The sequence below is a fragment of the Cyanistes caeruleus genome, chromosome 5 (genome assembly GCF_971803275.1).
Source record: "Cyanistes caeruleus chromosome 5, bCyaCae1.hap1.1, whole genome shotgun sequence".
Classification (NCBI taxonomy): domain Eukaryota; kingdom Metazoa; phylum Chordata; class Aves; order Passeriformes; family Paridae; genus Cyanistes; species Cyanistes caeruleus.
The window spans coordinates 29,479,532-29,496,194 of NC_141705.1; the positions used below are offsets into that span (position 1 = coordinate 29,479,532).

The following is a 16,663-nucleotide window of genomic DNA, read 5'->3' on the forward strand; positions in this document are numbered from 1 at the left end:
GGGTCGCGGGCGCGCGGCGCTGACGCGGCCCCGCCGGCGGCGGCTCCGGGGCGGGGCAGGGGCGGCGGCGGGGCCGCCGTCGCGCGCAGGCGCGCGCGGGCGCTCGGTTAGGTGCGCGCGGTGCCGCGGGTGCCCTCGCGCCCCTCCGGTGCCGCGGCGCGCGCGATGAACTGGTTGTTCCCGCTCGCCAAGGGCGGCGCCGCCCCCGCCGCGCCGCCCGCGCGCACCGGCCTCCAGCAGCAGCGGCAGCGCCAGGTCGAGTCCCTGCGCGCCGCGCACGCATCGTGAGTGGCCGCGGCGGGAGCGGGGGCGGGAGGGCCGTGCCGTGTCGCCCGTCCCGGGGCCGCGCTGTGTCGGTAGCGTGTCGCGTGTCCCTGTGCGCTCTCACGGGGACCCGCCTGCGCCCCGTCCCCGTGAGGCCTGGCTGGGTCCTCGCGGCCGTGTGGGTAAACAGGGCCCCCGAGCCGGCGGCGCTGCAGCCGGGCCGGCCCAAGCCCGCGCTGTCCCGGGGCCGAAGGGTCCCGCCGGGCGGGAGTGCGGTGCCGCGGGGTCCCCGCCGGAGGACAGTGGGACGTGGGACGCCGGCGGGCTGGGAGGAAGAATTTGGAAACGGAAAGTCAAATCGGCTGTCGGGAGAGGCGCCCCGCCGGCTTTGGTGTGGCCTGGCCGGGTGATCGGGCGCAGGTCGCCGTGCCCGGTTTCACCTGCCGTGGACCGGAAAGCCTGCTAATGGGTTGTAATGTCTTCAAAGAGTTGCCAGTTCGTCTTGGGATAAAACCTAAAGTAGCTGCTTGTAACAACGTAGTTTATTAAAAGTTGAGACTAAAACATAGGACACCAAGGAGCTGCGTGTCACAGTGGCATAGCTGCCCTACTGGCTTTACGGACTGTTTTTCCTGGTGTTCAGTGCTGCTTGCTAAAAACGGGCTTCTCCTTAAAAAACTAGTTTTGTTTATATGGTCAAAAGATGCCAGTTGTGTTTATTCCGGTTCAACATCCACAATTTTTAAAGCAAAACTATTTGTCCTGAGGTAATTCCTCTTAGTAGTATGCTGCCCTGTTTTGGCTAGTCTTTTAAAACACTTCATATTTTAAAAGGAGATCCACATTTCATACATTTGAGGTTATAGTCGCAGTGATGTAAGCATTCTACAGACATACAACTTCCTAGGATTTCTGTAGGACTGGAATGGTAGCTGCCTCCAAAATAATTCAGAAAAAAGGATGGAGAATGTTTCCTGTCACATCAGACTGATACTAGGAGTGGAAGAGACGCTAAATACATTTGCAGGTTTAATAACTGCAGATAGTTTACATTCCTAATATTTTGAATTATCACACAGGAAACATAAATATGAAGATATTTTAAGTATTGTTGCTTGCATGAACTTAAGCCTGTACAGATATTTTTGAGGCAATTCACGTTTCTAAGGAGCTGTCCTGTGGGCATATAGGAGCTTAGTTAACTCAAAAGTTTTTCTTCAGCTGGCTTTACTTGGCCTTTTGTTTATACCCACTTTCTTTTTTTTTTTTAATCTGGCAGTGAGATGAGCTCATCCTGAATTAAGTCCCCAGAAAGGGGATCAGTTTTTGTCAGTCAGTTTGCTGAAATGGTTGGATGCTCTTTGTGCACGCACCAGCTCAAGCGTAGAGAGGGAGGGAATGGATGCTGTGGCCAGGAATTGAGGTGAGAGCTAGGGACATGATAGCTGCCCAAATGTCATTCATTTATGAGTATTCTTGTTGCTCTTCACCAAAATGCTCAAAATTCTTGGCATGGTGTAGTTAGAACTAAGTTAGTCAGGTTTGGTTTGTGTTGTCTTAGGTCATAAAAGCTCGGGTATGTGTGATCTTCATTTTAGTAAAGCAGCTAGCTTTCCTTTACACAGTCCCTTCACAGGTTAAGAGCTTGAAATAAAACCTTTGCCTTTAAAAAATAGTTTTCTTACATTTGCTGTTGTTCTAGACAAAGTTAGAAATGTATAATTTTTCCAGTGTACTCATTCCCACTTGGGGAAGGGTCAACTAAGGTTATTAGTTAAAGATTTTTCCTAAGCAAGGTTATAACCATTGGAACAGTTCAATGAGATTCTGGCTTTCCTGTTCCTGACTCCCTGTCCTCATCTTCCTCCCCAGTTTCCATAGGTTGTGCACATGAATAATTATATACCCTTCTCAAAAGGATTTTGCAGCAGGCTAATGAAAGGTGTGACAGATGATTACAGGGCAGGAATGTGCATGAGAGATTCCAGGGAGAATCCTTCAGTTAAGAATGAGAAGGTGCAGATAGTGGTGTGTGGTGTAACACAGTAGAACCCTTGATTTGAATTCTCCTGTGCTGAAGATATTTAGTATTTTCTTCAGACAACATGTGATTTCACAGGGAAAGAACAAATACTGAGTTGTCTATGGGAGGAGTAAGATGGGGCTGCAGAAAGCAAGGTTCATAGCTAAGTTAATGCCCATTTGTTTCCCAAGCTTTTAAGGACAGTCTTAAATTCTATGCCCCAATAGTGCTTTGGAAGAACACGAAACACTCCCAACACTACTCTTAACACACATTTTCAGGTAACATGCTTTGGGTTTTTTGAGAAAATGCACCTGGCAGTGGATGGAGGAGCATTTCTGAAGTTAGATCAAAAGATGCTTTCTGGGAATTTCCATCTGCCCTTATTTGCCATTGGAGCTCTGTTCCCTCCCCTGTATAAGGGAGCCTTAGGTGACTGAGAAGAGTATTATTAACCAGGTGCAAACAGGAGAAATACATGGAAGAGCAATCAGTCTTTGACAGTTTGTTTTGATTCATTATAAGATGAAGCTAATTTTCTGTCTTTCTGTCTCTTAATCTCAGCTTAGATATGTACGTACTGTCTAGAAATTCTGCTTCTGAGCTAAGTCTTCACCTCCACCTCCTCCACATTCTCTGGGATGCTCTCTTTCAAGACAGTCTAACTTAGAAATTGTAGAATGCTTTGGGTATTGAAATAAACCTCCTATTAATATAGCTCATTTCAAGATTTTCCCCTCTAATTTACATGTTCCAGGAAAAACAAATTTAGATTCGGCCTTATCTGATTTTGTAAGGCACATCAGTGCTTTCAGGAGGGCCTGGGTCTTGAGTGTCACTGGAGCTTTATGTTGTTGAAAGTAGCTCTTCTCCAGATAATTCTTGAAAGTATTTGTACAAATGCATTGAGCTTGGTGCACATAGTAAAAACTGCTGTTAAAATTTAGGCTATTAAAGAAGAATGCCTAGTCTAATAAATGTTCTACATTTTGATCTTAAGGCACTGTTTCAAAGCAATACTTAGTTGTGAACCTGATATAATGTCTTGCAAAGTAAATGTTTAATCAGATAAAATTCAGTATATTAAAAAAACATTACTGTGTTGTCTTAATTTAAGCCAGTAAGGGGAGAAAGATAAGTTGAGAGTGTCAGAATAGTGAGTAGTGTGATTTCTCCTACTGTAGTTCCTTTGCTTGTGATTATGTATGAGATTTAAACGTTAAATCCACTTTTTTTTGCTTTAATCTTAATATTCAATATAGGATGCTGAAGACTGTTAACTTATTCCAGCATTTTCAGTTTTGTTCTTACAGGACTTTACAAAACTAAACTGAGTACAAATGTCTGAGGTCATGCTTGTTTTTTTGAGACTTTTATCTGTTCTATTCACCATGAAATGGATGCTAACAATTTCTTCTTTGACAGCATTGCAGAAATACAGAAAGATGTGGAATATCGACTGCCATTCACTGTAAACAACTTGACAATTAATATTAACATGTAAGTAGAGTGAGCTGTGTCTGTGCACATCTTGAAAATTAATTTTTTTTTTTTAAAAAAAAAAAAAGCGGTAATAGAATATAAGCAGCTTCCAGCTCATAATTAATGTCAGGAGCCATAACCTGGATTTGTATTAATGGTTATAGTGATCAGAGTGAAACTGGCTCTGTACAAGATACAGATACTCAGCTGAGAGCAAAATCACATTTTGCTGTTCTCAGTTCCTAAGATAACTGTGTGATTTTAGTTGAAGGTAACTAGGGGAAAATGCTTGAGGGTTTCTGATAACTTTGATTCCCTCCCACTGAAAAGAAACTTGATTGGTAATTTACTAGTCTGCTGCAATTCCAAACTCTTACCCTGATGAAGCTTCTGGATCATAACTTAAGTGATTTATTGTAACATTTCCTGTGAATTTAATTTGGGGGGATACTTTTGCTCTGACAAATATTGTTAATACTCTGTTCACAAGTTTTTTGTTATTTTGGCCTGCAGAATTGGCCTGATATTCTTACAGGTTACATAGCATTGTATTTGTAGTAATAACATTTGTATTCAAAAGTGTTGTTGTTGTGCTACAGCTTTTTTGTTGTCCATCAGTTGGTCAGTGCATGTGCTAATCACACCAAGTTATTATCGGTGCCTGTATGGGCCATGTACTTAAGAGTTGGACTCAGTGATCCTTGTGGGTCCCTTCCAACTCAGAATATTCTGTGATAATTGTTCCTTTGTTATACTAAGATTTTGCCCAGTAAATGCTCTCTTCAGTTTTGTGGGAGTGTGGTATTCCAATCTGTTGGACTTCTAATTATGTAACCAAAAATACCTTTTGTGTGCTTCATTCATTATAAACTTCTCCATAACTGTTCTCATAGAAAAGTAAGTTTATGTAATTAGTAGTAATTTTTATTTGCATAAGAAGCTTTCTTATGCAAACTGTATCACAGAATGTCACTGTAGTAATAATTATTCTTCTATTTGCAGTTTGCTTCCACCTCAGTTTCCTCAGGAAAAACCAGTCATCAGTGTTTTCCCACCTGTGAGACATCATTTAATGGACAAGCAGGGAGTATACGTGACCGGTCCATTAATAAGTAATGTATGTATAATTTGTAGCTTCACAGATCTACTGTTAATAGCAGTTTTAATACATATCAGGCTAGATTATTGTTAACACTCCTGGTAAAAAACATTAGTATAGATCCTAATCTCTTTCAAACTGTATTTTGCGGGCCTGAAGGCAGAAATTCTGAAGTGTTCAGTAGACTAGTATTTATACTTTTACTGATATCATTACTGACTTGAGTACTCCATATATCTAAAACTGGTTTAAATTATGAAGGCTTAGAAAATTATTATCACATTTTTTGGTTATTATTAATTGCACAGTTCTTCCAACTACATTCCAGTATATTCCAAATAAAGCAGAGGGATGCTTTAAGACGGTTTTGTAACATAGTTCTTTCTAGCCTAATCCTATTAGAATGGCGTCATGGTTTTAGCTTGAATATTCAGGATTTTAATATGCTGTTCCTTTTGTCAAGAAGAATGTGTTATTTTTTTGGAGTGGATGTAGGTTCTGATTCTGTCAGAATGCAGTTAATGCCTTTGTCCTTGGATATTTTAATTTTTTTTTTCCTCTTCTGTTGTTTGTACAAATTTAACTTGGTAACTAAACTGGTTTTTTTCAGTTGTTCATCAGAAATGTGGTACTTCAATGACTCTGCACTGATAATGGAATATAGAAAAGACATTTAGTTTCTGTTCAACTCTGGATGGCTTTATCACTTTATCTGGCACTTGTATATACACAGTTTAGATTAGCTGGTATGTCCAAAATAGCTTTTCAGCACTGTCACATGGGTATAATAGACCATCAAGTTCAGCACATTTTGGAATTCTTGGATTCCAGACATGATTTTTCTTCTTCACTAGGTTTTGTTTTGTGTTTTTCCCAGTTTACAATGCATTCAGATCTTGGAAAAATTATTCAGAGTTTACTGGATGAGTTTTGGAAGAATCCTCCAGTTCTAGCTCCTAGCTCAACATCATTTCCATAGTAAGTTATCTAAACATAATAAATGGAACTATGTCTATTCTTTTTTTAAGAAGAGACTAGACCAGTTATAGGAAGGGCAGGGACAGGAGTACTGTAATGGATCTATTGGAAGAATTAGATTCCCTGTCCTTGCACTATTTCATGTGCATGCTTGATGATGTACTTGTTAGAAGAGACACTAGGTTCATTTGAGTTACTGTATCAACATGCCTGATGTAACTTTATATCTGTTTTCTTGAAAAATAAATTTTTACATTATGAGATGAAGTCTGAAATTTGTCATAGCTCATGATCTGAGCAGTTGTGTTTTTCATATTCTGTTCATAGTCTCCCAGGCCTAAGACAGTTTCTGTTGCACCATGTGCAGCAGAAATTGTGTGATTTAAAGAATTGTATTAAATTCAAGCTGTATGGGTACAACTGTGGTTCTCATGGCTGACTGTGATACTAAGTTTAGATATAGCTGCAGCTGTGAATTTAAAAATCTTTCATATTATTCAGAAGTAATTATGTGTGTGTTGCCCAAGCTATTAAATGTTATACCATAAATAAGAACTAATGTTTGACACAGATGTTTTTTCACAACTTTTGAATGGAAACAATTTAAAATTACGCTCTCATAAATTTTTGAGAAGTAGTTTTCTCATAATAGTGTGTGTATTTAGCTGTTCTACAAGAATGAAGATTTATGGAGTTCTATACTATATTGTAGTGTTAGACAAAAAGACTACATTGGAAGTAACTGGGAAGAGAAAATACAAAGTTTGTGGCCATTTTAAAATTCATTCTTACATCTTATATATGGTCTGGTAATTATAGTTCAAGTGATAAGAAATGTGCTGTAAACAGTTGGTTGCTCATGGTTGTGGTTTTGTTTGTTTTTAGCCTTTTCAACAAACCAGCTGGAATGCCTCCTTTTGCTCCTCAGGGGTTTCCATTTCTCCCTCCATATCCACCTCAAGAAACAAACAGAACAATGGCAGCCATGCCTGTTTCTGAATCAGTTTCTTCAAGCTACACTACAGACAAACCTGCTGCTCCCTCCTATGGCTTGATTGCTGACCTGCCATTGCCTGTTCCGACAGCAGAAGCAGTGCTTCAGGTCAGTGTGCTGAGTTTCGCTGCTTAAGCTGTCAGACACAGGCTAAAAGATCCCTTAGGGCACACGGGGCATTGATGTAAAACTCAAAAGAAGCACTTGAGTGAGTGCACTTCATTGTTTTGCTGGTGCTAGTGAAACAAAACTGTCATTCTGGCTTTAGTGAAGAGTTTTTTAGAACTTAAAGTCAGAGCAACAAGTTTGTCTGAGTTTCAAAAGTTGCATGCTGAAGGTAATCAATTATAAGGGGTTTTGTTTTGGACCTGCACTCCCCCATTATGGATGCTAACTGTGAAGCAGAGAGCATGGTGCCTGTGGAAATTGCAGGCCACATAGCTTTCTCAGTCTTGCCTGAGAAAGTGGCCTGGGAATTCATAAGGAGGAATTAAAACAATCCTCAGAGATAGAAAACAGCCTTGCAGGTGCTGTTTGTCTGTTCCTTGTTTTCTTGCAAGAGAAGGTCGAGGGGTGGTGAACCCCACTGACCAATGATGGTGATGTGTTAGTTTACTAACCAATAAGAGTTTTCTTTTCTGTACTTTTCACGTATTGGTCTATAAAAAAGACCTGAGGTAATAAACGAGGGAGAAACTTCTCCAGTTCGACTTCACGAGTCTGTGTCGTTCCTTACGCCGTTCCCAATAGAGCGACACCCCATAGTGCAGCTGTAGCTGTTTTTCCAACTACAGAAAATGGTTTTTTCTTTCTTTCCTGCTCAGAACCTATTAGGTGAAGGCAATGTTCAATCTCAAGTCTTTATATGTGGTGTTTTATCTTGTACGTTTATACTCAAGCTCCTTGCTGATGAACTCTAGAATGAATTTTATTTTTAATTAAACTTTGTATTTAAATGTGTAGTCTTTAATCAAATCATGTCTACAGAAACTAGTTTTCTTAGGCTTGGAAGGCAGTTTCCTGGCTTTGTAGAATTTAAATTCTCTACATTCTATGGAGACAACCGTTTTTTCCTTGTCTAAACTGTTTGTTTTCTGAGGGATTATAGCTTTAAAAAACACATGAAAGAGATCAAAATGTCAATCTCCTTCTCTGTTCTCACTTCCCTGAATTTTACTATTCTTCTGTATTTCCTCAGTCATCCAGTTGTTTTCAAATGAAGGACATGGCAAAATAGAATTATTTTCCTCCAAAACTGACTCATCTTTTATGACATGTCACCCCAAACATCTTGAAGCATTTTCTTGCATTGGTTGAATTGTCGTCTGTTCAGAGACTAGTGCTTATGCTTCTTACTGCTTTTCCTGCTTTGATTGTTGCTGGAAAATACGCGTCTTCAGTTTTTAATTAATCAGGTTAAATGTCAAGAAATTGCCCTTCAAAAACCTACTAAGCATTTCTAAACTTTGATTTAGGTTGGCCAGAATGGATTTACATACAAGATGCCTGATGTTCCTGATACCTTTCCAGAACTCTCAGAACTAAGGTAAACTTTCAGAAGATAGCTGAACTTTCCATAGTTATTAAAAGGCAGTTATTGCTCGCCTGTATCTGATTTTTGTCAGAAGTCTGTATGCATCACTGAAAGGGTTTTGTAGAAATTATAATTAGGAGAACTACCATTCTACTAAGTATTGGAGTCAGAAAATAACCCCGCTTTGTATTCAAATGTGTTGCTTCTTTAGGGTTTTCTTGGCAGGAACTGTACTTGATTCAACACCAGGAAAAAGAGCGTTTATTTTTACTTTTTTTAACTATCAGTGCTTTGCAGTTTTCTGAGGCCTTCTAATTTGTAGTAATTCAATAAGCATAACTTTTGAAGGAGGAAATGGGACAGCTTGAGGCTGGTTCAAACTCCAAAGTACTGTAGTGCAAGGTAAATGGTGAACTGTTTTGTGAGCAGCTCAGCACGTTCAGGGGAGGCTGGGTTAGACAAATCCAGGTGGTAAATGTGTCAGCTGTCCCAGTGCAAATCACTGCTACATCTAAATACTTTATACACATACTATGGAAATACTTTTATTATCTTGTTGTTATTCAAACAAACTGTTAGTTACTACTCCCAGTAGTTTGTTCAGATCTAATGAGACAGCTTCCTACAACAGTTACGTGGGATAGAATAGGTTACAAATTCAGTATAAACTGCTTCAGGTCTCACATCTTTCTGGTGGTGTCATAATTAAGCAGTTGAAAACTCTGTCCTTTCAACTGTTTTATTTTTTTTTCTCTTTGACACTTTCTAAAGAACCTGTTTAGTTTAGCTGACTTATCTTTTCAGTTCTAGCAACACAGCAAGTCAAGATTTTTGCAGGGAAGTGTAACTTGTTTAAACAAAACAGTCTAATCAAGCCGTATCCTTTCAAGAAATTATTAAAATTCCATGATTTTTTGTTGGTAGTTGAGTCGAATGACAATGGTATTGCCACTGTTCTGAGCAGTTCTGTTCCGTATAGGTGGCACAGTTTTGGTAGCTGGGGGCCTTTTGAGTGACCTTTGTGAGAAAAGTCAGGAGCTGCCCCTGTGCCAGCAGCAAACCCACTGCAGGACCGCTGAGTCCATTAGTGATGCAGGCACTGCCTCTGAAAACATTATAGAGAGAGCAGAGACAGTGAGGTTTGAGGGGAGGAATGGCAAAGTGTGATAATCCTGCAAACATCAAGGTCAGAGAAGAAGGGGGAGAAGAAGGTGCTCCAGGTGCCAGAGCAGTTACGTTTCTGCTTTGGAAGTTTTGGAGAAGACCACAGTAGAACAGGTATTTTAAAAATGTACCCTGTAGCTGTGAGAGGACTATGCTGGAGCAGTTTACCGCATTGCAGTCCAGGAAGGACCCCGTATTGGAGCAGGCTCCGCAAAACTGCAGCCATATATTACCCAGACTGGAATAGTCTTTCCGGCCAGAAACTGATTGCAGTCTGTGGAGCAGGGGTGAAGTATGAGAAGGGAGAGCAGCAGCTAGTGCTGGAAATGAAGGAATCAAGTTGAGCTTGAGGGAAAACAGAGGAAAGTGGTGTAGTTTTTGCCTTTCTTGGTCACCATCCAACTTTTACTGTAATTGACAATAAATTCAGTTAAATTTTTCCAAGTGTGTTTTTTGTGTCATTGTAATTGGTAACTGACCTCATTGTTTTTATCTCAATCCCTGAGATTCACCTCCATAGCCTGTTGAGAGGGAATGAAAGAGCAGCTAATGGGCATCTGGTAGCTGGACACAGTTAAGCCACCATAGTAGCATTATGGAAAGTAAGGCTTGAAATGGGAGGTACTTTTTAACATGTTGCTTTCTAAAATCACTGCATATAGTAGAGCCCACAATCCAGGGAACGGGGAAAAATAAGTTGTGGTCAAGTGTCACATATTTGTAAAGTACAAAAAAATGCCTCAGACTGATAGAAATTAATTACTTTACATGTGGTGTTTTCTGTTAGATTCAAATGTACTTTCTTTCTGTTTCAATACAGTATATCACAGCTGACCAGTATGAATGAGCAGGAGGAGGTGTTACTGGAACAGTTTGTGACTCTTCCACAACTGAAGCAAGTCATTACTGATAGAGATGAGTTAGTGAAAAGCATTGAAGAGCTGGCAAGTAAGCTGTCAAAATGTTGACATGTGTGGCTGTGTTCTGTGAACTAAATCCTTTTAAAAAAAAGTAGTAATGGTGATTTTATTTTCCAGAAAAAAATCTGTTGCTGGAGCCTAGTCTCGAGGCAAAAAGACAGACAGTGTTGGATAAGGTAAGTGAATAGTAAAATAATCTTCAGAAATATTAGTGGTAATATCTGGGTTTTTTTCAAGGTGATAATGTTCTTTTTTTTCTTCCTTCCAGTATGAGCAACTCACACAAATGAAAGCAGCCTTTGAAAAAAAGATGCAAAGACAGCATGAACTTAGTGAGGTATAATTCCTATATGTCATCCTTTAAGAATACTTCAATAAATCTGAAGTTTTGATTTGTATCTTTAACCAATAAGACTATTGTTTGGTTAAACTCTCATTTAATATGAAGTAGATTAAGTATTTCATCAGGTATGAGAAAAATGGGATGATGTACCAAAATCTTAAAAGCAAAACAATGGGGGTTTTTGGTTGGGTTTTTGTTTTTCACTGCTACAGTAGAAGCAAAGTTGGAAGAAAAGAGAAATGCACATCTAGAGCTGTTAGTACAATCCTGGTCCAAACCAGTTTTAAGAATAGATTAATTTTTAAAGGCTTGTTCAGTTAATGGTACTCATTTAATGAGCTTGAAAAGTGTACCCGATGAAAGTGCTCAGTAACTTCAGGAACTTAAATTCTGCAATTCACTGGGCATGCTTACTTAAGGCAACGTGTTGTACGTGCTGTCAAACCTTGCACGTTCTAGCAGCGCAATTAGGGAAGTTTTTACTTCAGAAAGTGCTGGAGAAGGAGAATAATTTCTTGGTATGTTTATCAGGGTATTCATTAGAAGATGTAGCTCTAATAAACCACTTTCTGCACTAAAATCTTCATAATTTGCAAGACTAGTCACCTGAGAATGCAATAGTCTATCAAATTAGCATACATAGTACCTGTATTTCTGAATGCCCTCAAAATAACTAAATACAAAATTAAAAAAAAATAAAATTAAAAAGTGTTGCATGATGGTAAACCAAATTATTTCATAGGTGGTCTAAATGTGTTAGAGGTTTCCTCACTTGAAAATCAGAATTGTCTGACTCCTAATGCCTCCTTTGACTTCAAAGAGGGCAGAGATACTATCATGGATAAAAATCTCTATTTTTGCAAGAAACCACTTTAAAACAGGACATAATATGGTACTGCTGTAGTCCCTTTACTTTTTTCTAAGTTAGATTTGCTGATTCAATGTAATGATGGATAGGAGGCTGATTGGAGGAGTAGCAGCTGAATTTTTCTGCTTTTTTCCCATATATGCTATAGCTTCATGTGTTGATGTTTGCTGTGCACTACATGATACCTCCTGCTCTCTTTCCTTCAAATTTCCAGACAAGTATTTTTACTTGTACTGTGAGTGAATTTTAGTTGTCTTTTATTAGAGCAAAGTCTCTGTATTTTGTACTAGATTAACTTAACAGTAAATTTTTGATTACATTAAGGTTTTAAAGTACCTAAGTAAAAGATTTTTCATAGGGTAGATGAAGCTTAGGCCAAGCATCTGAAATCTATAAATATTTTAATTTTGCAGTTCTGGCTCTGTACAGACTCCTACTAGATGTGAATCATGTCCTGATTAACTGCCTAGACATATTTGAGAAAAATAATGAAATTGCGTGCAATAAACAGGAGGTTTATAAGAACAGAAAAATGAGTTTACTGACTTAGATTAGCATCCCATCTACTTCTTGATTAGGTATTTTTTGCTTTCCTGTCTTCTTCTCCACAATTATTTTGAGGGTATTTAAAAGCTGAGCAATAAGTGCTTTTTTACCTTTTTATACTTCTCAGGTTCACAACTGATTTTCAAAAGCAGACCCTGTTTATTGAAGACACTTGAAATGTTAGTTCAGAAATTATGCATTTGAGAACTTGTCAGATTTCCAAGCTGGATGCTTCCTACAGTGTAGGGTAAAAGTTGAAAAACGATTCATTTATGTGAATGATTGTGTGTCAAGACCTAAACTAGCAACACTTTTCTTACACTGAATCCTTTCTAGTTTAACAAGCTGTGCTGTTACTTGGAGATGGAACTTCATCTGGTTACTTAAGCTTTTATGTTATAATAGTATTCCATATTTATATAGTCATTTATCTTCTTGGAAATATAAATTTTAATGGACAGGTTTATATTACATTGGAGTTTTTATTTTCTTAGAGTTGCAGTCCAAGTGCTCTGCAGGCCAGACTTAAAGTAGCTGCTCATGAAGCTGAGGAGGAGTCTGACACTATTGCAGAAGACTTCTTGGAAGGCAAAACAGAGATAGATGACTTTCTTAGTAGTTTCATGGAAAAGAGAACGGTATGTAATCCACAAATAGTTCTAATCCAAGACATGTACAACACATAGTGAATAAATTTAGGACTTTTTTTTTAAGAGTTTCAGCAGTCCTGTGATACAGATCAGTGCTTTAGTGACAGAAGAAAATATCCTTAAATGGCTTCAGTCTATTTAGACTATAATCTACATTCCAAAGGCACATACTTTTAAGATGGGAGTGTAAAGGTCTCCTGTGTTAGATCCTGTTCTTGTGTTGTTGCAGACATTTTTGTGCAAATTTTTTCTTTATCTTGTATAGGTATAGGGGAAAGATAGCCACATGATAAATTTCAAATTTGGAAGTTTTAAGTAAACTGACATGTTCAATTAAACAACCTTAATGTTTAATATGTTAAACTTCTTAAATAAATTCTGTTGGTTATCAACAAAGAAGTAACTGAGGTTCAAAAACTACCATTCTTGCTCATACTGTGACAGAAGTAACTTACCAAGTAGTGTAGCTTTCTTTAAAGATGCCAAAAAATGTATTTTGTGACATTGAAAACACTCTTTTATAAGCGATTTTGGATAGAATAATGTTATTGATATAGCCCATTGTTCAGCCCAAAGCTTGGAAGGGAGGTAGGTCAGGCAGGTTTTCTTTCTTTAAAGAGTCTGTGAAATAGCTAAATCATGAAGCAGAAACTGCATTATGCATTATGAAAAACTGCATTTAGAATTCAGTCTTACGTGTTTTGTTTCATAGCTCTGCCACTGCAGACGAGCCAAAGAGGAAAAACTTCAACAGGCAATAGCAATGCACAGCCAATTTCATGCTCCGCTATAGGTAAACTTTGTTTATTAAAAAATTTACCTTATTTACACAGCTGGTAACTGCAAATGGATTTGTTACAGTGTTTAGGGTTCTAATATCACTTTCTGTGGAAATCAAGCATGTTCTGCATCTGTTGTTACTTGTATTTAAAAAATACGAGTGGAGAAATTAAAATATCTAATTACAGAAATTTGTCTTTACAGACTTCCTGCAAACTACACCTGCCAAGAGAACGAATGAAAATCCCAATAAAGCACACTTTTTAATAACTATTATTTGCAAATAAGCATTTCATCTTATCTGGTTGTATTTATAGAAGAGATTGTATACAGAGTTGGGATGGTTTTTGTACAAATTAGAATGTCTCTTTATATTCTCATTGTACTCAAGAATTCTTCTATTGCAATCTTCGCATTAATTTCTTGTATTTATTGTTGATAGTTATAATATTTAAGTTCCCTGCTGCTATACTCCATTATTCAGAGATTAAATATCTAAACATGTAATTTTGACTAGCTTTTTACATTTTTATAAAAACATAATTCATATCTTTTGTATTTTGAACTTTAACCATAGATTTGACTTAATCTGTGGAAGACTTTAAGTGTTGATGGGACTTCGGAAACTAAAAAGTTCTTAATGGAGATTGCCAGTGGATTCACAAGCTGACTTTTCTTGAAGCCAAAATATTAAAAAACAAGTTTTTTTACTTCTAAGTAATAATAGAAAACTAAGTATAGCTTGTATTGTGTTTTGGATAAGTAGATTGGGGATTAAGCAAAGGATGTGTTGGAACAAATTTTATTTGAATCAATATAGAATAAATGATATCTGCATAGATTTGATATGTTGCTTAGTAGCACTGATGCACTGATTTCAAGAGTGGCTTGGTACCTACCACTAATTAAACACAATTTTCATCTAACTATTTTCTTTTTTTCTTTTTTTTAAATTCATAAAGGAATAATAATCAGATCGCCTTCCTGTTTCTGTTTTATGCAATATAAATACATTAATCATGTGAGGAACTCAGAAACACTTTATAAAGACTAGTTCTGAGGTTCTTTGGAAAATACTTATTTTTTCCTAATTTTAAGAAATAAAAAAAACTAATTCAGTTGTAGTTGCATAGTGTCATATGGTAAGGCAAGTGATGGCATTTGGAAGTGAAACTTAATTCTGTGCTTTAATCAATGAATCTTGCCTCTGGTAAGCTGACAGTCTTGGGATGGGTATATCTGGTGAGAATGGACAGGACCAAATACAGTGTTCTGAAGGAGAAAAATACAACCCCTAAATACTTGCATGTATTTTCTCACTCGCTATTGCAAGAAGACACATTCTTTTTCCTAATCTTCTTAAAGCATAGTTTTCATGGAGACAGTCAGGGAAGAAGGAGAAGTAGAAGGAATTGTACAGTTTTGAGAGTTAAATAGGATAAAGTGCTGATTAAGAAATGTATCAGAAATCCTGCTTCTTTCTTGTCAGGAAGCAGTCTGGAGATAAACCTCTTAGCCAAGACTCTACCTGTGTGTTACCTAGATAGGATCACAAAACATGGCAGGTTCAAGACTCAGGCTACAGTCCAGGCATGTGCTTTTCCATATCACTGATCTTCAGTCCTAAACTTGATATTCTTCCAGCAAAATGTGGTATTTCTTCTGAATGGAGAAAAGTGAGTAAGGAAAATCACGTAAGTGCAAGAAGTCTAGTCCACAGGCTAGTGGGGCTTCAGTCTCAGCCCTGACATTCACTACAGTTGTGTGATTGTCCTAAGCTGTTGTTTTTCAGGATGCGTAAGCTTTTCACTGGTATGTTATAGGACTTATTTTAAAGCTGATCCAAATTCTAAGATTTGATGTCCCAAGGAAATAGATCTGTGGTCCAAATCAAAGATACTCAGGTGTGTGAAAAAAAAATAAACACTTTATAAGCGGAGTGGTTAAGCAATAATTTTAGAGAATCTTATTCTAAAAAATGTGCTGCTTTTATATTGACATAGCACTCCTGCTAATGTGCTAACTGAAGCCTTAGATTATGTCAACATCCAAGTGGTTCTGAACTTGTGTCTGTGAGTAGTGTGATTTCTACAACTCTGGAAAAGATTTGGATATAAGTCATCACTGTTGCTTTCTTGGCAAAATCCCATCTATTTTTGTGTTGAGTTGTTGTTTCTGATCTCTTTCTGGGGATCTAGTTAACACTCAAGACTACACACAGTACTGTATGAAACTGTTTTTTTGTTGTTGTTTCTTAGGAACAGAGAAAGGCATAGATGACCAGACATACGGTGTTCTTGCTGTATTGGGCTAGTATCTTCTTCATACGTTTTATAACAGCACAGGAGGACAGGCTTCTGGTTCTCATCTGCCAGGTATTATGGTACTCTGCTGTCACTGCACACTTTAGCCAGGTCACCTTTAGGGGATTTGCTAGTACAAGTTCTGAACACTTCAGCTTTTCCTCTTATGTTAATTTTGTGAGCAAATTTTCAAATTAGGAACTTCTCCATGGAGTCTTTCTGATGGTAGTGGAGTAGTATCTACAAGAAAATGTCACTTGTTCAGTGCAAGTTCAGTGTTTGTTTAGGAATTTGAAAGTTCTCTTTTCTTCCTTTCTATTCTCTGATGTTGTTACTATTCTTTGTAATTTTTCCCTTATTTTTAGCCCCTTCTGCAGTCACAAACCCATCCTCTAGAAAAGAAGCACAGAAGTCTCTGTATTCAATGACGGTGCATACTGTATTAGCTGCAGGAATGCTGCACAATCGAGAATGTTTCTGCTCTTCAAGGGCCTGCCTGCTGCTGGTTGGGATGGTTTTTGAGGGATTTTTTTTGTTGTTCTGTTTTTCTTTTCTTTTAGTCCTACACTGGTTGTGCCTTCCCTGGTCTACTTTAACCAGAAGACTAGGTAGAACACTTATAACACTCTATCAGAGTTAGGCTTTTTTGCTTCTAGCATGCTGGTAGCTCATTGTTAAACACATTCTTTACCTCAATTTTTGCCAAAATATGGAA

General features: G+C 38.1%; 1 protein-coding gene across 4 annotated transcripts; it reads left to right on the forward strand.

Annotated features, from left to right (window-relative positions):
* The first annotated feature begins 46 nt into the window (after window positions 1–46).
* Window positions 47–14,571, forward strand: VPS37A (VPS37A subunit of ESCRT-I). 4 transcript variants are annotated; one of them, XM_086888782.1, is made up of 12 exons: window positions 47–284; window positions 3,713–3,787; window positions 4,772–4,886; window positions 5,746–5,846; window positions 6,732–6,948; window positions 8,316–8,386; window positions 10,359–10,486; window positions 10,576–10,634; window positions 10,727–10,795; window positions 12,710–12,853; window positions 13,578–13,658; window positions 13,850–14,571. In XM_086888782.1, the coding sequence occupies exons 1-11, from the start codon at window positions 166–168 to the stop codon at window positions 13,656–13,658; spliced, it is 1,179 nt and encodes a 392-aa protein (XP_086744908.1). In that variant the 5' UTR covers window positions 47–165; the 3' UTR covers window positions 13,850–14,571. The 4 variants fall into 4 exon arrangements, with proteins under 4 accessions (XP_086744908.1, XP_086744910.1, XP_086744912.1 ...); XM_086888786.1 differs by having other exon boundaries at window positions 59–255; XM_086888783.1 differs by lacking the exon at window positions 47–284 and adding an exon at window positions 1,547–1,687.
* The last annotated feature ends 2,092 nt before the right edge of the window (window positions 14,572–16,663 follow it).